Source organism: Notolabrus celidotus, chromosome 23 (genome assembly GCF_009762535.1).
Source record: "Notolabrus celidotus isolate fNotCel1 chromosome 23, fNotCel1.pri, whole genome shotgun sequence".
NCBI classification, from domain to species: Eukaryota; Metazoa; Chordata; class Actinopteri; order Labriformes; family Labridae; genus Notolabrus; species Notolabrus celidotus.
In genome coordinates, this window is record NC_048294.1 from 12,642,991 (window position 1) to 12,662,680 (window position 19,690).

A 19,690-nucleotide genomic window follows, 5' to 3' on the forward strand; every position below is an offset into this window, starting at 1 on the left:
GTTGTTGTAGCATCTGCTGTTGTAGTTGTTGGTGGAGCATCTCTGAAAGCTGTTATTGGACCACCTTTTCTTGTTGTATTCTCAACAGCTGTGGTCATTGTTTGATCAGTTGTTGTTGTGGCTGAAGCTGTTGTTGCTGCACCTATGGCGGCTTTTTCTGTTGTAGCTGTGGTGGCTGTGGTGGCTGTTTGAGGAGAAATTTTAGTTTTTGGACATGCTATTGTGGTTGTTGTTTGAGCAGCTGCTGTAGTGGTCAATGGAGAAGTTGTTGCTGTTGTTGTTGTTGTTGTTGTTGTTGTTGGAGCACCTCTGGCAGCTGTTGCTAGATAATCTTTGTTTGTTGTTGTCTCAACAGCTGTGCCCATTGTTTGATCATTTACTGTGGTTGTTGCTGGAGCACCATTGGCGGCTTTTCCTGTGGTGGCTGTTTGAACAGCAATTTCAGTTTTTGGAGATACTGTTGTGGATGTTGATTGATCAGTAGTTGTGGTTGTTGGAGCATCTGCTGTTGTCATTGTTGGTGAAGATGTTGTTGTTGCTGGATCACCTTTTTTCGTTGTTGTCTCAACAGTTGTGCCCATTGTTTGATCAGTAATTGAGGTTGCTGAAGCTGTTGTAATTACTGGACCACCTCTGACGACTTTTAATGTGGTGGCTGCAGTGGCTGTGGTGGCTGTTTGAACAGCAGTTTTAGTTTTTGGATATGCTGTAGTGGCTGTAGGTGAAGCTGTTGTTGTTGCTTGATCACCTTCTCCTGTTGTGGTCTCAACAGCTAGTCCCGTTGTTTGATCAGTTGTTGGAGCATCCACTGTAGTTTTCAATGGCAAATCTGTTGTGGATTTTGTTTGATCAGTTGTGGTTGTTGTATCATCTGCTGTTGTTGTTGTTGTTGGTGAAGCTGTTGTTATTGCTGCACCACCTCTGGCGGCTTTTCCTGTTGTGGCTGCAGTGGTTGTGGTTGCTGTGGTGGCTGTTTGAACAGCAATGTTTGTTTTTGGAGAGGCTGTTGAGGTTGTTGATTGCGCATCTGCTGTAGTGGTCAATGTGGAAGCTGTTGTGGATGTTGTTTGATCAGTAGATGTGGTTGTTGGAGCATCTGCTGTTGTTGTTGGTGAAGCTGTTGTTATTGCTGGACCACCTCTGGCGGCTTTTCCTGTTGTGGCTGTGGTGACTGTGGTTGCCGTGGTGGCTGTTTGACCAGCAATTTTAGATTTTGGAGATGCTGTTGTGGTTGCTGATTGAGCATCTGCTGTAGTGGTCAATGTGGAAGCTGTGGTGGATGTTGTTTGATCAGTAGATGTGGTTGTTGGAGCATCTGCTGTTGTTGGTGAAGCTGTTGTTATTGCTGGACCACCTCTGGCGGCTTTTCCTGTTGTGGCTGTGGTGACTGTGGTTGCTGTGGTGGCTGTTTGAACAACAATTTTAGATTTTGGAGATGCTGTTGCTGTTGCTGATTGAGCATCTGCTGTAGTGGTCAATGTGGAAGCTGTTGTGGATGTTGTTTGATCAGTAGATGTGGTTTTTGGAGCATCTGCTGTTGTTGTTGGTGAAGCTGTTATTGCTGCACCACCTCTGGCAGCTTTTTCTGTTGTGGCTGCAGTGGTTGTGGTTGCTGTGGTGGCTGTTTGAACAGCAATTTTAGTTTTTGGAGATGATGTTGTTGCTGATTGAGCATCTGATGTAGTGGTCAATGTGGAAGCTGTTGTGGATGTTGTTTGATCAGTAGATGTGGTTGTTGGAGCATCTGCTGTTGTTGTTGGTGAAGCTGTTGGAATTGCTGGACCACCTCTGGCGGCTTTTCCTGTTGTGGCTGTGGTGGTTGTGGTTGCTGTGGTGGCTGTTTGAACAGCAATTTTAGTTTTTGGAGATGATGTTGTTGCTGATTGAGCATCTGATGTAGTGGTCAATGTGGAAGCTGATGTGGATGTTGTTTGATCAGTAGATGTGGTTGTTGGAGCATCTGCTGTTGTTGTTGGTGAAGCTGTTGGAATTGCTGGACCACCTCTGGCGGCTTTTCCTGTTGTGGCTGTGGTGACTGTGGTTGCTGTGGTGGCTGTTTGACCAGCAATTTTAGATTTTGGAGATGCTGTTGTGGTTGCTGATTGAGCATCTGATGTAGTGGTCAATGTGGAAGCTGTTGTGGATGTTGTTTGAGCAGTAGATGCGGTTGTTGGAGCATCTGCTGTTGTTGTTGGTGAAGCTGTTGTTATTGCTGCACCACCTCTGGCGGCTTTTCCTGTGGTGGCTGCAGTGGTTGTGGTGGCTGTTTGAACAGCAATTTTAGTTTTTGGAGATGCTGTTGCGGTTGCTGATTGAGCATCTGCTGTAGTGGTCAATGTGAAAGCTGTTGTGGATGTTGTTTGATCAGTAGATGTGGTTGTTGGAGCATCTTCTGTTGTTGGTGGTGAAGCTGTTGTTATTGCTGCACCACCTCTGGCGGCTTTTCCTGTTGTGGCTGGAGTGGCTGTGGTTGCTGTGGTGGCTGTTTGAACAACAATTTTAGATTTTGGAGATGATGTTGTTGTTGCTGATTGAGCATCTGATGTAGTGGTCAATGTGGAAGCTGTTTTGGATGTTGTTTGATCAGTAGATGTGGTTGTTGTAGCATCTTCTGTTGTTGTTGTTGTTGGTGAAGCTGTTGTTATTGCTGCACCACCTCTGGCGGCTTTTCCTGTGGTGGCTGGAGTGGCTGTGGTTGCTGTGGTGGCTGTTTGAACAACAATTTTAGATTTTGGAGATGATGTTGTTGTTGCTGATAGAGCATCTGATGTAGTGGTCAATGTGGAAGCTGTTGTGGATGTTGTTTGATCAGTAGATGTGGTTGTTGGAGCATCTGCTGTTGTTGGTGAAGCTGTTGTTATTGCTGCACCACCTCTGGCGGCTTTTCCTGTTGTGGCTGTGGTGACTGTGGTTGCTGTGGGGGCTGTTTGAACAGCAATTTTAGATTTTGGAGATGCTGTTGTGGTTGCTGATTGAGCATCTGCTGTAGTGGTCAATGTGGAAGCTGTTGTGGATGTTGTTTGATCAGTAGATGTGGTTGTTGGAGCATCTGTTGTTGCTGATTGAGCATCTGATGTAGTGGTCAATGTGGAAGCTTTTTTGGATGTTGTTTGATCAGAAGATGTGGTTGTTGGAGCATCTGCTGTTGTTGTTGGTGAAGCTGTTGTTATTGCTGCACCACCTCTAGCGGCTTTTCCTGTTGTGGCTGTGGTGACTGTGGTTGCTGTGGTGACTGTTTGAACAACAATTTTAGATTTTGGAGATGCTGATGTGGTTGCTGATTGAGCATCTGCTGAAGTGGTCAATGTGGAAGCTGTTGTGGAGGTTGTTTGATCAGTAGATGTGGTTGTTGGAGCATCTGCTGTTGTTGTTGGTGAAGCTGTTGTTATTGCTGCACCACCTCTAGCGGCTTTTCCTGTTGTGGTTGTGGTGACTGTGGTTGCTGTGGTGACTGTTTGAACAGCAATTTTAGATTTTGGGGATGCTGTCGTGGTTGCTGATTGAGCATCTGCTGTAGTGGTCAATGTGGAAGCTGTTGTGGATGTTGTTTGATCAGTAGATGTGGTTGTTGGAGCATCTGCTGTTGTTGTTGTAGCATCTGCTGTAGTGGTCAATGTGGAAGCTGTTGTGGATGTTGTTTGATCAGTAGATGTGGTTGTTGGAGCATCTGCTGTAGTGGTCAATGTGGAAGCAGTTATGGATGTTGTTTGATCAGAAGATGTGGTTGTTGGAGCATCTGCTGTTGTTGTTGGAGCATCTGCTGTAGTGGTCAATGTGGAAGCTGTTGTGGATGTTGTTTGATCAGTAGATGTGGTTGTTGGAGCATCTGCTGTTGTTGTTGGTGAAGCTGTTGGAATTGCTGGACCACCTCTGGCGGCTTTTCCTGTTGTGGCTGTGGTGACTGTGGTTGCTGTGGTGGCTGTTTGACCAGCAATTTTAGATTTTGGAGATGCTGTTGTGGTTGCTGATTGAGCATCTGATGTAGTGGTCAATGTGGAAGCTGTTGTGGATGTTGTTTGAGCAGTAGATGTGGTTGTTGGAGCATCTGCTGTAGTGGTCAATGTGGAAGCTGTTGTGGATGTTGTTTGATCAGTAGATGTGGTTGTTGGAGCATCTGCTGTTGTTGTTGGTGAAGCTGTTGTTATTGCTGGACCACCTCTGGCGGCTTTTCCTGTTGTGGCTGTGGTGACTGTGGTTGCTGTGGTGGCTGTTTGAACAGCAATTTTAGATTTTGGAGATGCTGTTGTGGTTGCTGATTGAGCATCTGCTGTAGTGGTCAATCTGGAAGCTTTTGTGGATGTTGTTTGAGCAGTAGATGTGGTTGTTGGAGCATCTGCTGTTGCTGTTGTTGTTGTTGTTGGTGAAGCTGTTGTTATTGCTGCACCACCTCTGGCGTCTTTTTCTGTGGTGGCTGTGGTTGCCGTGGTGACTGTTTGAACAGCAATGTTTGTTTTTGGAGATGATGTTGTGGTTGCTGATTGAGAATCTGCTGTAGTGGTCAATGTGGAAGCTGTTGTGGATGTTGTTTGATCAGTAGATGTGGTTGTTGGAGCATCTGCTGTTGTTGTTAGTGAAGCTGTTGTTATTGCTACACCACCTCTAGCGGCTTTTCCTGTTGTGGCTGTGGTGACTGTTGTTGCTGTGGTGGCTGTTTGAACAGTAATTTTAGTTTTTGGAGATGATGTTGTGGTTGCTGATTGAGCATCTGCTGTAGTGGTCAATGTGGAAGCTGTTGTGGATGTTGTTTGATCAGAAGATGTGGTTGTTGGAGCATCTGCTGTTGTTGTTGGAGCATCTGCTGTAGTGGTCAATGTGGAAACTGTTGTGGATGTTGTTTGATCAGTAGATGTGGTTGTTGGAGCATCTGCTGTTGTTGTTGGTGAAGCTGTTGTTATTGCTGCACCACCTCTGGCGGCTTTTCCTGTGGTGGCTGCAGTGGTTGTGGTGGCTGTTTGAACAGCAATTTTAGATTTTGGAGATGCTGTTGTGGTTGCTGATTGAGCATCTGCTGTAGTGGTCAATGTGGAAGCTGTTGTGGATGTTGTTTGAGCAGTAGATGTGGTTGTTGGAGCATCTGCTGTAGTGGTCAATGTGGAAGCTGTTATGGATGTTGTTTGATCAGAAGATGTGGTTGTTGGAGCATCTGCTGTAGTGGTCAATGTGGAAGCTGTTGTGGATGTTGTTTGATCAGAAGATGTGGTTGTTGGAGCATCTGCTGTTGTTGTTAGTGAAGCTGTTGTTATTGCTACACCACCTCTAGCTGCTTTTCCTGTTGTGGCTGTGGTGACTTTGGTTGCTGTGGTGGCTGTTTGAACAGAAATTTTAGTTTTTGGAGATGATGTTGTGGTTGCTGATTGAGCATCTGCTGTAGTGGTCAATGTGGAAGCTGTTGTGGATGTTGTTTGATCAGAAGATGTGGTTGTTGGAGCATCTGCTGTTGTTGTTGGAGCATCTGCTGTAGTGGTCAATGTGGAAGCTGTTGTGGATGTTGTTTGATCAGTAGATGTGGTTGTTGGAGCATCTGCTGTTGTTGTTGGTGAAGCTGTTGTTATTGCTGCACCACCTCTGGCGGCTTTTCCTGTTGTGGCTGCTGTGGTTGTGGTGGCTGTTTGAACAGCAATTTTAGTTTTTGGAGATGATGTTGTTGTTGCTGATTGAGCATCTGCTGTAGTGCTCAATGTGGAAGCTGTTGTGGATGTTGTTTGATCAGTAGATGTGGTTGTTGGAGCATCTGCTGTTGTTGTTGGAGCATCTGCTGTAGTGGTCAATGTGGAAGCTGTTGTGGATGTTGTTTGAGCAGTAGATGTGGTTGTTGGAGCATCTGCTGTTGCTGTTGTTGTTGTTGGTGAAGTTGTTGTTATTGCTGCACCACCTCTGGCGTCTTTTTCTGTGGTGGCTGTGGTTGCCGTTGTGACTGTTTGAACAGCAATGTTTGTTATTGGAGATGCTGTTGTTGTTGCTGACTGAGCATCTGCTGTAGTGGTCAATGTGGAAGCTGTTGTGGATGTTGTTGATCAGTAGATGTGGTTGTTGGAGCATCTGCTGTTGTTGTTAGTGAAGCTGTTGTTATTGCTACACCACCTCTAGCGGCTTTTCCTGTTGTGGCTGTGGTGACTGTGGTTGCTGTGGTGGCTGTTTGAACAGCAATTTTAGTTTTTGGAGATGATGTTGTGGTTGCTGATTGAGCATCTGCTGTAGTGGTCAATGTGGAAGCTGTTGTGGATGTTGTTTGATCAGAAGATGTGGTTGTTGGAGCATCTGCTGTTGTTGTTGGAGCATCTGCTGTAGTGGTCAATGTGGAAGCTGTTGTGGATGTTGTTTGATCAGTAGATGTGGTTGTTGGAGCATCTGCTGTTGTTGTTGGTGAAGCTTTTGTTATTGCTGCACCACCTCTGGCGGCTTTTCCTGTGGTGGCTGCAGTGGTTGTGGTGGCTGTTTGAACAGCAATTTTAGTTTTTGGAGATGATGTTGTTGTTGCTGATTGAGCATCTGCTGTAGTGGTCAATGTGGAAGCTGTTGTGGATGTTATTTGATCAGTAGATGTGGTTGTTGGAGCATCTGCTGTTGTTGGTGAAGCTGTTGTTATTGCTGGACCACCTCTGGCGGCTTTTCCTGTTGTGGCTGTGGTGACTGTGGTGGCTGTGGTGGCTGTTTGAACAGAAATTTTAGTTTTTGGAGATGATGTTGTGGTTGCTGATTGAGCATCTGCTGTAGTGGTCAATGTGGAAGCTGTTGTGGATGTTGTTTGATCAGAAGATGTGGTTCTTGGAGCATCTGCTGTTGTTGTTGGAGCATCTGCTGTAGTGGTCAATGTGGAAGCTGTTGTGGATGTTGTTTGATCAGTAGATGTGGTTGTTGGAGCATCTGCTGTTGTTGTTGGTGAAGCTGTTGTTATTGCTGCACCACCTCTGGCGGCTTTTCCTGTTGTGGCTGTGGTGACTGCAGTTGTTGTGATGGCTGTTTCAACAGCAATTTTAGTTTTTGGAGATGATGTTGTTGCTGATTGAGCATCTGATGTAGTGGTCAATGTGGAAGCTGTTGTGGATGTTGTTTGATCAGTATATGTGGTTGTTGGAGCATCTGCTGTTGTTGTTGGTGAAGCTGTTGTTATTGCTGCACCACCTCTGGCGGCTTTTCCTGTAGTGGCTGCTGTGGTTGTGGTGGCTGTTTGAACAGCAATTTTAGTTTTTGGAGATGATGTTGTTGTTGCTGATTGAGCATCTGCTGTAGTGCTCAATGTGGAAGCTGTTGTGGATGTTGTTTGATCAGTAGATGTGGTTGTTGGAGCATCTGCTGTTGTTGTTGGAGCATCTGCTGTAGTGGTCAATGTGGAAGCTGTTGTGGATGTTGTTTGAGCAGTAGATGTGGTTGTTGGAGCATCTGCTGTAGCTGTTGTTGTTGTTGGTGAAGTTGTTGTTATTGCTGCACCACCTCTGGCGTCTTTTTCTGTGGTGGCTGTGGTTGCCGTTGTGACTGTTTGAACAGCAATGTTTGTTATTGGAGATGCTGTTGTTGTTGCTGACTGAGCATCTGCTGTAGTGGTCAATGTGGAAGCTGTTGTGGATGTTGTTTGATCAGTAGATGTGGTTGTTGGAGCATCTGCTGTTGTTGTTAGTGAAGCTGTTGTTATTGCTACACCACCTCTAGCGGCTTTTCCTGTTGTGGCTGTGGTGACTGTGGTTGCTGTGGTGGCTGTTTGAACAGCAATTTTAGTTTTTGGAGATGATGTTGTGGTTGCTGATTGAGCATTTGCTGTAGTGGTCAATGTGGAAGCTGTTGTGGATGTTGTTTGAGCAGTAGATGTGGTTGTTGGAGCATCTGCTGTAGTGGTCAATGTGGAAGCTGTTATGGATGTTGTTTGATCAGAAGATGTGGTTGTTGGAGCATCTGCTGTAGTGGTCAATGTGGAAGCTGTTGTGGATGTTGTTTGATCAGAAGATGTGGTTGTTGGAGCATCTGCTGTTGTTGTTAGTGAAGCTGTTGTTATTGCTACACCACCTCTAGCTGCTTTTCCTGTTGTGGCTGTGGTGACTGTGGTTGCTGTGGTGGCTGTTTGAACAGAAATTTTAGTTTTTGGAGATGATGTTGTGGTTGCTGATTGAGCATCTGCTGTAGTGGTCAATGTGGAAGCTGTTGTGGATGTTGTTTGATCAGAAGATGTGGTTGTTGGAGCATCTGCTGTTGCTGACTGAGCATCTGCTGTAGTGGTCAATGTGGAAGCTGTTGTGGATGTTGTTTGATCAGTATATGTGGTTGTTGGAGCATCTGCTGTTGTTGTTGGTGAAGCTGTTGTTATTGCTGCACCACCTCTGGCGGCTTTTCCTGTAGTGGCTGCTGTGGTTGTGGTGGCTGTTTGAACAGCAATTTTAGTTTTTGGAGATGATGTTGTTGTTGCTGATTGAGCATCTGATGTAGTGGTCAATGTGGAAGCTGTTGTGGATGTTGTTTGATCAGTATATGTGGTTGTTGGAGCATCTGCTGTTGTTGTTGGTGAAGCTGTTGTTATTGCTGCACCACCTCTGGCGGCTTTTCCTGTAGTGGCTGCTGTGGTTGTGGTGGCTGTTTGAACAGCAATTTTAGTTTTTGGAGATGATGTTGTTGTTGCTGATTGAGCATCTGCTGTAGTGCTCAATGTGGAAGCTGTTGTGGATGTTGTTTGATCAGTAGATGTGGTTGTTGGAGCATCTGCTGTTGTTGTTGGAGCATCTGCTGTAGTGGTCAATGTGGAAGCTGTTGTGGATGTTGTTTGAGCAGTAGATGTGGTTGTTGGAGCATCTGCTGTAGCTGTTGTTGTTGTTGGTGAAGTTGTTGTTATTGCTGCACCACCTCTGGCGTCTTTTTCTGTGGTGGCTGTGGTTGCCGTTGTGACTGTTTGAACAGCAATGTTTGTTATTGGAGATGCTGTTGTTGTTGCTGACTGAGCATCTGCTGTAGTGGTCAATGTGGAAGCTGTTGTGGATGTTGTTTGATCAGTAGATGTGGTTGTTGGAGCATCTGCTGTTGTTGTTAGTGAAGCTGTTGTTATTGCTACACCACCTCTAGCGGCTTTTCCTGTTGTGGCTGTGGTGACTGTGGTTGCTGTGGTGGCTGTTTGAACAGCAATTTTAGTTTTTGGAGATGATGTTGTGGTTGCTGATTGAGCATTTGCTGTAGTGGTCAATGTGGAAGCTGTTGTGGATGTTGTTTGAGCAGTAGATGTGGTTGTTGGAGCATCTGCTGTAGTGGTCAATGTGGAAGCTGTTATGGATGTTGTTTGATCAGAAGATGTGGTTGTTGGAGCATCTGCTGTAGTGGTCAATGTGGAAGCTGTTGTGGATGTTGTTTGATCAGAAGATGTGGTTGTTGGAGCATCTGCTGTTGTTGTTAGTGAAGCTGTTGTTATTGCTACACCACCTCTAGCTGCTTTTCCTGTTGTGGCTGTGGTGACTGTGGTTGCTGTGGTGGCTGTTTGAACAGAAATTTTAGTTTTTGGAGATGATGTTGTGGTTGCTGATTGAGCATCTGCTGTAGTGGTCAATGTGGAAGCTGTTGTGGATGTTGTTTGATCAGAAGATGTGGTTGTTGGAGCATCTGCTGTTGCTGACTGAGCATCTGCTGTAGTGGTCAATGTGGAAGCTGTTGTGGATGTTGTTTGATCAGTAGATGTGGTTGTTGGAGCATCTGCTGTTGTTGTTAGTGAAGCTGTTGTTATTGCTACACCACCTCTAGCGGCTTTTCCTGTTGTGGCTGTGGTGACTGTGGTTGCTGTGGTGGCTGTTTGAACAGTAATTTTAGTTTTTGGAGATGATGTTGTGGTTGCTGATTGAGCATCTGCTGTAGTGGTCAATGTGGAAGCTGTTGTGGATGATGTTTGATCAGTAGATGTGGTTGTTGGAGCATCTGCTGTTGTTGTTGGAGCATCTGCTGTAGTGGTCAATGTGGAAGCTGTTGTGGATGTTGTTTGATCAGTAGATGTGGTTGTTGGAGCATCTGCTGTTGTTGTTAGTGAAGCTGTTGTTATTGCTACACCACCTCGAGCGGCTTTTCCTGTTGTGGCTGTGGTGACTGTGGTTGCTGTGGTGGCTGTTTGAACAGTAATTTTAGTTTTTGGAGATGATGTTGTGGTTGCTGATTGAGAATCTGCTGTAGTGGTCAATGTGGAAGCTGTTGTGGATGTTGTTTGATCAGTATATGTGGTTGTTGGAGCATCTGCTGTTGTTGTTGGTGAAGCTGTTGTTATTGCTGCACCACCTCTGGCGGCTTTTCCTGTAGTGGCTGCTGTGGTTGTGGTGGCTGTTTGAACAGCAATTTTAGTTTTTGGAGATGATGTTGTTGTTGCTGATTGAGCATCTGCTGTAGTGCTCAATGTGGAAGCTGTTGTGGATGTTGTTTGATCAGTAGATGTGGTTGTTGGAGCATCTGATGTTGTTGTTGGAGCATCTGCTGTAGTGGTCAATGTGGAAGCTGTTGTGGATGTTGTTTGAGCAGTAGATGTGGTTGTTGGAGCATCTGCTGTTGCTGTTGTTGTTGTTGGTGAAGTTGTTGTTATTGCTGCACCACCTCTGGCGTCTTTTTCTGTGGTGGCTGTGGTTGCCGTTGTGACTGTTTGAACAGCAATGTTTGTTATTGGAGATGCTGTTGTTGTTGCTGACTGAGCATCTGCTGTAGTGGTCAATGTGGAAGCTGTTGTGGATGTTGTTTGAGCAGTAGATGTGGTTGTTGGAGCATCTGCTGTTGTTGTTAGTGAAGCTGTTGTTATTGCTACACCACCTCTAGCGGCTTTTCCTGTTGTGGCTGTGGTGACTGTGGTTGCTGTGGTGGCTGTTTGAACAGCAATTTTAGTTTTTGGAGATGATGTTGTGGTTGCTGATTGAGCATCTGCTGTAGTGGTCAATGTGGAAGCTGTTGTGGATGTTGTTTGAGCAGTAGATGTGGTTGTTGGAGCATCTGCTGTTGTTGTTAGTGAAGCTGTTGTTATTGCTACACCACCTCTAGCGGCTTTTCCTGTTGTGGCTGTGGTGACTGTGGTTGCTGTGGTGGCTGTTTGAACAGTAATTTTAGTTTTTGGAGATGATGTTGTGGTTGCTGATTGAGCATCTGCTGTAGTGGTCAATGTGGAAGCTGTTGTGGATGTTGTTTGATCAGAAGATGTGGTTGTTGGAGCATCTGCTGTTGTTGTTGGAGCATCTGCTGTAGTGGTCAATGTGGAAGCTGTTGTGGATGTTGTTTGATCAGTAGATGTGGTTGTTGGAGCATCTGCTGTTGTTGTTGGTGAAGCTGTTGTTATTGCTGCACCACCTCTGGCGGCTTTTCCTGTGGTGGCTGCAGTGGTTGTGGTGGCTGTTTGAACAGCAATTTTAGTTTTTGGAGATGATGTTGTTGTTGCTGATTGAGCATCTGCTGTAGTGGTCAATGTGGAAGCTGTTGTGGATGTTATTTGATCAGTAGATGTGGTTGTTGGAGCATCTGCTGTTGTTGTTGGAGCATCTGCTGTAGTGGTCAATGTGGAAGCTGTTGTGGATGTTATTTGATCAGTAGATGTGGTTGTTGGAGCATCTGCTGTTGTTGTTGGAGCATCTGCTGTAGTGGTCAATGTGGAAGCTGTTGTGGATGTTGTTTGAGCAGTAGATGTGGTTGTTGGAGCATCTGCTGTTGCTGTTGTTGTTGTTGGTGAAGTTGTTGTTATTGCTGCACCACCTCTGGCGTCTTTTTCTGTGGTGGCTGTGGTTGCCGTTGTGACTGTTTGAACAGCAATGTTTGTTATTGGAGATGCTGTTGTTGTTGCTGACTGAGCATCTGCTGTAGTGGTCAATGTGGAAGCTGTTGTGGATGTTGTTTGATCAGTAGATGTGGTTGTTGGAGCATCTGCTGTTGTTGTTAGTGAAGCTGTTGTTATTGCTACACCACCTCTAGCGGCTTTTCCTGTTGTGGCTGTGGTGACTGTGGTTGCTGTGGTGGCTGTTTGAACAGTAATTTTAGTTTTTGGAGATGATGTTGTGGTTGCTGATTGAGCATCTGCTGTAGTGGTCAATGTGGAAGCTGTTGTGGATGTTGTTTGATCAGAAGATGTGGTTGTTGGAGCATCTGCTGTTGTTGTTGGAGCATCTGCTGTAGTGGTCAATGTGGAAGCTGTTGTGGATGTTATTTGATCAGTAGATGTGGTTGTTGGAGCATCTGCTGTTGTTGTTGGAGCATCTGCTGTAGTGGTCAATGTGGAAGCTGTTGTGGATGTTATTTGATCAGTAGATGTGGTTGTTGGAGCATCTGCTGTTGTTGTTGGAGCATCTGCTGTAGTGGTCAATGTGGAAGCTGTTGTGGATGTTGTTTGAGCAGTAGATGTGGTTGTTGGAGCATCTGCTGTTGCTGTTGTTGTTGTTGGTGAAGTTGTTGTTATTGCTGCACCACCTCTGGCGTCTTTTTCTGTGGTGGCTGTGGTTGCCGTTGTGACTGTTTGAACAGCAATGTTTGTTATTGGAGATGCTGTTGTTGTTGCTGACTGAGCATCTGCTGTAGTGGTCAATGTGGAAGCTGTTGTGGATGTTGTTTGATCAGTAGATGTGGTTGTTGGAGCATCTGCTGTTGTTGTTGGAGCATCTGCTGTAGTGGTCAATGTGGAAGCTGTTGTGGATGTTGTTTGATCAGTAGATGTGGTTGTTGGAGCATCTGCTGTTGTTTTTAGTGAAGCTGTTGTTATTGCTACACCACCTCTAGCGGCTTTTCCTGTTGTGGCTGTGGTGACTGTGGTTGCTGTGGTGGCTGTTTGAACAGTAATTTTAGTTTTTGGAGATGATGTTGTGGTTGCTGATTGAGAATCTGCTGTAGTGGTCAATGTGGAAGCTGTTGTGGATGTTGTTTGATCAGTAGATGTGGTTGTTGGAGCATCTGCTGTTGTTGTTAGTGAAGCTGTTGTTATTGCTACACCACCTCTAGCGGCTTTTCCTGTTGTGGCTGTGGTGACTGTGGTTGCTGTGGTGGCTGTTTGAACAGTAATTTTAGTTTTTGGAGATGATGTTGTGGTTGCTGATTGAGCATCTGCTGTAGTGGTCAATGTGGAAGCTGTTGTGGATGTTGTTTGATCAGAAGATGTGGTTGTTGGAGCATCTGCTGTTGTTGTTGGAGCATCTGCTGTAGTGGTCAATGTGGAAGCTGTTGTGGATGTTGTTTGATCAGTAGATGTGGTTGTTGGAGCATCTGCTGTTGTTGTTGGTGAAGCTGTTGTTATTGCTGCACCACCTCTGGCGGCTTTTCCTGTGGTGGCTGCAGTGGTTGTGGTGGGTGTTTGAACAGCAATTTTAGATTTTGGAGATGCTGTTGTGGTTGCTGATTGAGCATCTGCTGTAGTGGTCAATGTGGAAGCTGTTGTGGATGTTGTTTGAGCAGTAGATGTGGTTGTTGGAGCATCTGCTGTAGTGGTCAATGTGGAAGCTGTTATGGATGTTGTTTGATCAGAAGATGTGGTTGTTGGAGCATCTGCTGTAGTGGTCAATGTGGAAGCTGTTGTGGATGTTGTTTGATCAGAAGATGTGGTTGTTGGAGCATCTGCTGTTGTTGTTAGTGAAGCTGTTGTTATTGCTACACCACCTCTAGCTGCTTTTCCTGTTGTGGCTGTGGTGACTGTGGTTGCTGTGGTGGCTGTTTGAACAGAAATTTTAGTTTTTGGAGATGATGTTGTGGTTGCTGATTGAGCATCTGCTGTAGTGGTCAATGTGGAAGCTGTTGTGGATGTTGTTTGATCAGAAGATGTGGTTGTTGGAGCATCTGCTGTTGTTGTTGGAGCATCTGCTGTAGTGGTCAATGTGGAAGCTGTTGTGGATGTTATTTGATCAGTAGATGTGGTTGTTGGAGCATCTGCTGTTGTTGTTGGAGCATCTGCTGTAGTGGTCAATGTGGAAGCTGTTGTGGATGTTGTTTGAGCAGTAGATGTGGTTGTTGGAGCATCTGCTGTTGCTGTTGTTGTTGTTGGTGAAGTTGTTGTTATTGCTGCACCACCTCTGGCGTCTTTTTCTGTGGTGGCTGTGGTTGCCGTTGTGACTGTTTGAACAGCAATGTTTGTTATTGGAGATGCTGTTGTTGTTGCTGACTGAGCATCTGCTGTAGTGGTCAATGTGGAAGCTGTTGTGGATGTTGTTTGATCAGTAGATGTGGTTGTTGGAGCATCTGCTGTTGTTGTTAGTGAAGCTGTTGTTATTGCTACACCACCTCTAGCGGCTTTTCCTGTTGTGGCTGTGGTGACTGTGGTTGCTGTGGTGGCTGTTTGAACAGTAATTTTAGTTTTTGGAGATGATGTTGTGGTTGCTGATTGAGCATCTGCTGTAGTGGTCAATGTGGAAGCTGTTGTGGATGTTGTTTGATCAGAAGATGTGGTTGTTGGAGCATCTGCTGTTGTTGTTGTAGCATCTGCTGTAGTGGTCAATGTGGAAGCTGTTGTGGATGTTGTTTGATCAGTAGATGTGGTTGTTGGAGCATCTGCTGTTGTTTTTAGTGAAGCTGTTGTTATTGCTACACCACCTCTAGCGGCTTTTCCTGTTGTGGCTGTGGTGACTGTGGTTGCTGTGGTGGCTGTTTGAACAGTAATTTTAGTTTTTGGAGATGATGTTGTGGTTGCTGATTGAGAATCTGCTGTAGTGGTCAATGTGGAAGCTGTTGTGGATGTTGTTTGATCAGTAGATGTGGTTGTTGGAGCATCTGCTGTTGTTGTTAGTGAAGCTGTTGTTATTGCTACACCACCTCTAGCGGCTTTTCCTGTTGTGGCTGTGGTGACTGTGGTTGCTGTGGTGGCTGTTTGAACAGTAATTTTAGTTTTTGGAGATGATGTTGTGGTTGCTGATTGAGCATCTGCTGTAGTGGTCAATGTGGAAGCTGTTGTGGATGTTGTTTGATCAGAAGATGTGGTTGTTGGAGCATCTGCTGTTGTTGTTGGAGCATCTGCTGTAGTGGTCAATGTGGAAGCTGTTGTGGATGTTGTTTGATCAGTAGATGTGGTTGTTGGAGCATCTGCTGTTGTTGTTGGTGAAGCTGTTGTTATTGCTGCACCACCTCTGGCGGCTTTTCCTGTGGTGGCTGCAGTGGTTGTGGTGGCTGTTTGAACAGCAATTTTAGATTTTGGAGATGCTGTTGTGGTTGCTGATTGAGCATCTGCTGTAGTGGTCAATGTGGAAGCTGTTGTGGATGTTGTTTGAGCAGTAGATGTGGTTGTTGGAGCATCTGCTGTAGTGGTCAATGTGGAAGCTGTTATGGATGTTGTTTGATCAGAAGATGTGGTTGTTGGAGCATCTGCTGTAGTGGTCAATGTGGAAGCTGTTGTGGATGTTGTTTGAGCAGTAGATGTGGTTGTTGGAGCATCTGCTGTTGTTGTTAGTGAAGCTGTTGTTATTGCTACACCACCTCTAGCGGCTTTTCCTGTTGTGGCTGTGGTGACTGTGGTTGCTGTGGTGGCTGTTTGAACAGTAATTTTAGTTTTTGGAGATGATGTTGTGGTTGCTGATTGAGCATCTGCTGTAGTGGTCAATGTGGAAGCTGTTGTGGATGTTGTTTGATCAGAAGATGTGGTTGTTGGAGCATCTGCTGTTGTTGTTGGAGCATCTGCTGTAGTGGTCAATGTGGAAGCTGTTGTGGATGTTGTTTGATCAGTAGATGTGGTTGTTGGAGCATCTGCTGTTGTTGTTGGTGAAGCTGTTGTTATTGCTGCACCACCTCTGGCGGCTTTTCCTGTGGTGGCTGCAGTGGTTGTGGTGGCTGTTTGAACAGCAATTTTAGTTTTTGGAGATGATGTTGTTGTTGCTGATTGAGCATCTGCTGTAGTGGTCAATGTGGAAGCTGTTGTGGATGTTATTTGATCAGTAGATGTGGTTGTTGGAGCATCTGCTGTTGTTTGTGAAGCTGTTGTTATTGCTGGACCACCTCTGGCGGCTTTTCCTGTTGTGGCTGTGGTGACTGTGGTGGCTGTGGTGGCTGTTTGAACAGCAATTTTAGATTTTGGAGATGCTGTTGTGGTTGCTGATTGAGCATCTGCTGTAGTGGTCAATGTGGAAGCTGTTGTGGATGTTGTTTGAGCAGTAGATGTGGTTGTTGGAGCATCTGCTGTAGTGGTCAATGTGGAAGCTGTTATGGATGTTGTTTGATCAGAAGATGTGGTTGTTGGAGCATCTGCTGTAGTGGTCAATGTGGAAGCTGTTGTGGATGTTGTTTGATCAGAAGATGTGGTTGTTGGAGCATCTGCTGTAGTGGTCAATGTGGAAGCTGTTGTGGATGTTGTTTGATCAGAAGATGTGGTTGTTGGAGCATCTGCTGTTGTTGTTAGTGAAGCTGTTGTTATTGCTACACCACCTCTAGCGGCTTTTCCTGTTGTGGCTGTGGTGACTGTGGTTGCTGTGGTGGCTGTTTGAACAGAAATTTTAGTTTTTGGAGATGATGTTGTGGTTGCTGATTGAGCATCTGCTGTAGTGGTCAATGTGGAAGCTGTTGTGGATGTTGTTTGATCAGAAGATGTGGTTGTTGGAGCATCTGCTGTTGTTGTTGGAGCATCTGCTGTAGTGGTCAATGTGGAAGCTGTTGTGGATGTTGTTTGATCAGTAGATGTGGTTGTTGGAGCATCTGCTGTTGTTGTTGGTGAAGCTGTTGTTATTGCTGCACCACCTCTGGCGGCTTTTCCTGTTGTGGCTGTGGTGACTGTGGTGGCTGTTTGAAAAGCAATTTTAGATTTTGGAGATGCTGTTGTGGTTGCTGTTTGAGCATCTGCTGTAGAGGTCAATGTGGAAGCTGTTATGGATGTTGTTTGATCAGAAGATGTGGTTGTTGGAGCATCTGCTGTAGTGGTCAATGTGGAAGCTGTTGTGGATGTTGTTTGATCAGTAGATGTGGTTGTTGGAGCATCTGCTGTTGTTGTTGGTGAAGCTGTTGTTATTGCTGCACCACCTCTGGCGGCTTTTCCTGTTGTGGCTGTGGTGACTGTGGTTTCTGTGGTGGCTGTTTGAACAGCAATTTTAGATTTTGGAGATGCTGTTGTGGTTGCTGATTGAGCATCTGCTGTAGAGGTCAATGTGGAAGCTGTTGTGGATGTTGTTTGATCAGTAGTTGTGGTTGTTGGTGCATCTGCTGTAGTGGTCAATGTGGAAGCTGTTATGGATGTTGTTTGATCAGAAGATGTGGTTGTTGGAGCATCTGCTGTAGTGGTCAATCTGGAAGCTGTTGTGGATGTTGTTTGAGCAGTAGATGTGGTTGTTGGAGCATCTGCTGTAGCTGTTGTTGTTGTTGGTGAAGCTGTTGTTATTGCTACACCACCTCTGGCGTCTTTTTCTGTGGTGGCTGTGGTTGCCGTGGTGGCTGTTTGAACAGCAATTTTAGTTTTTGGAGATGATGTTGTGGTTGCTGATTGAGCATCTGCTGTAGTGGTCAATGTGGAAGCTGTTGTGGATGTTGTTTGAGCAGTAGATGTGGTTGTTGGAGCATCTGCTGTTGTTGTTAGTGAAGCTGTTGTTATTGCTACACCACCTCTAGCGGCTTTTCCTGTTGTGGCTGTGGTGACTGTGGTTGCTGTGGTGGCTGTTTGAACAGTAATTTTAGTTTTTGGAGATGATGTTGTGGTTGCTGATTGAGCATCTGCTGTAGTGGTCAATGTGGAAGCTGTTGTGGATGTTGTTTGATCAGAAGATGTGGTTGTTGGAGCATCTGCTGTTGTTGTTGGAGCATCTGCTGTAGTGGTCAATGTGGAAGCTGTTGTGGATGTTGTTTGATCAGTAGATGTGGTTGTTGGAGCATCTGCTGTTGTTGTTGGTGAAGCTGTTGTTATTGCTGCACCACCTCTGGCGGCTTTTCCTGTGTTGGCTGCAGTGGTTGTGGTGGCTGTTTGAACAGCAATTTTAGATTTTGGAGATGCTGTTGTGGTTGCTGATTGAGCATCTGCTGTAGTGGTCAATGTGGAAGCTGTTGTGGATGTTGTTTGATCAGTAGATGTGGTTGTTGGAGCATCTGCTGTTGTTGTTGGTGAAGCTGTTGTTATTGCTGCACCACCTCTGGCGGCTTTTCTTGTTGTGGCTGTGGTGACTGTGGTTGCTGTGGTGGCTGTTTGAACAGCAATTTTAGATTTTGGAGATGCTGTTGTGGTTGCTGATTGAGCATCTGCTGTAGTGGTCAATCTGGAAGCTGTTGTGGATGTTGTTTGAGCAGTAGATGTGGTTGTTGGAGCATCTGCTGTTGCTGTTGTAGCATCTGCTGTAGTGGTCAAAGTGGAAGCTGTTGTGGATGTTGTTTGATCAGTAGATGTGGTTGTTGGAGCATCTGCTGTTGTTGTTGGTGAAGCTGTTGTTATTGCTACACCACCTCTGGCGGCTTTTCCTGTTGTGGCTGTGGTGACTGTGGTGGCTGTTTGAACAGCAATTTTAGATTTTGGAGATGCTGTTGTGGTTGCTGACTGAGCATCTGCTGTAGTGGTCAATGTGGAAGCTGTTGTGGATGTTGTTTGATCAGTGGATCTGGTTGTTGGAGCATCTGCTGTAGTGGTCAATTTGGAAGCTGTTATGGATGTTGTTTGATCAGAAGATGTGGTTGTTGGAGCATCTGCTGTAGTGGTCAATGTGGAAGCTGTTGTGGATGTTGTTTGATCAGTAGATGTGGTTGTTGGAGCATCTGCTGTTGTTGTTGGTGAAGCTGTTGTTATTGCTGCACCACCTCTGGCGGCTTTTCCTGTTGTGGCTGTGGTGACTGTGGTTTCTGTGGTGGCTGTTTGAACAGCAATTTTAGATTTTGGAGATGCTGTTGTGGTTGCTGATTGAGCATCTGCTGTAGTGGTCAATCTGGAAGCTGTTGTGGATGTTGTTTGAGCAGTAGATGTGGTTGTTTGAGCATCTGCTGTTGCTGTTGTAGCATCTGCTGTAGTGGTCAATGTGGAAGCTGTTATGGATGTTGTTTGAGCAGTAGATGTGTTTGTTGGAGCATCTGCTGTACTTGTTGTTGTTGTTGGTGAAGCTGTTGTTATTGCTGCACCACCTCTGGCGTCTTTTTCTGTGGTGGCTGCTGTGGTTGTGGTGGCTGTTTGAACAGCAATTTTAGTTTTTGGAGATGATGTTGTTGTTGCTGATTGAGCATCTGCTGTAGTGGTCAATCTGGAAGCTGTTGTGGATGTTGTTTGATCAGAAGATGTGGTTGTTGGAGCATCTGCTGTTGTGGTTGGTGAAGCTGTTGTTATTGCTGCGCCACCTCTGGCGGCTTTTCCTGTTGTGGCTGTGGTGACTGTGGTTTCTGTGGTGGCTGTTTGAACAGCAATTTTAGATTTTGGAGATGCTGTTGTGGTTGCTGATTGAGCATCTGCTGTAGAGGTCAATGTGGAAGCTGTTGTGGATGTTGTTTGATCAGTAGATGTGGTTGTTGGAGCATCTGCTGTTGTTGTTGGTGAAGCTGTTGTTATTGCTACACCACCTCTGGCGGCTTTTCCTGTGGTGGCTGCTGTGGTTGTGGTGGCTGTTTGAACAGCAATTTTAGTTTTTGGAGATGATGTTGTTGTTGCTGATTGAGCATCTGCTGTAGTGGTCAATCTGGAAGCTGTTGTGGATGTTGTTTGATCAGAAGATGTGGTTGTTGGAGCATCTGCTGTTGTTGTTGGTGAAGCTGTTGTTATTGCTGGACCACCTCTGGCGGCTTTTCCTGTTGTGGCTGTGGTGACTGTGGTTTCTGTGGTGGCTGTTTGAACAGCAATTTTAGATTTTGGAGATGCTGT

At 45.5% G+C, this 19,690-nt stretch overlaps 1 protein-coding gene across 1 annotated transcript; it reads right to left on the minus strand.

The window, feature by feature from the left end:
* Positions 1–3,530: 3,530 nt before the first annotated feature.
* Positions 3,531–15,169, minus strand: LOC117807799 (integumentary mucin C.1-like; the record flags this gene model as incomplete). Its single annotated transcript, XM_034677201.1, has 4 exons — positions 3,531–3,581; positions 5,775–5,837; positions 12,272–12,313; positions 15,122–15,169. Coding segments are annotated over 4 exons (204 nt in total), but the record flags the coding sequence as incomplete, so codon positions are not given.
* Between the last annotated feature and the right edge of the window lie 4,521 nt (positions 15,170–19,690).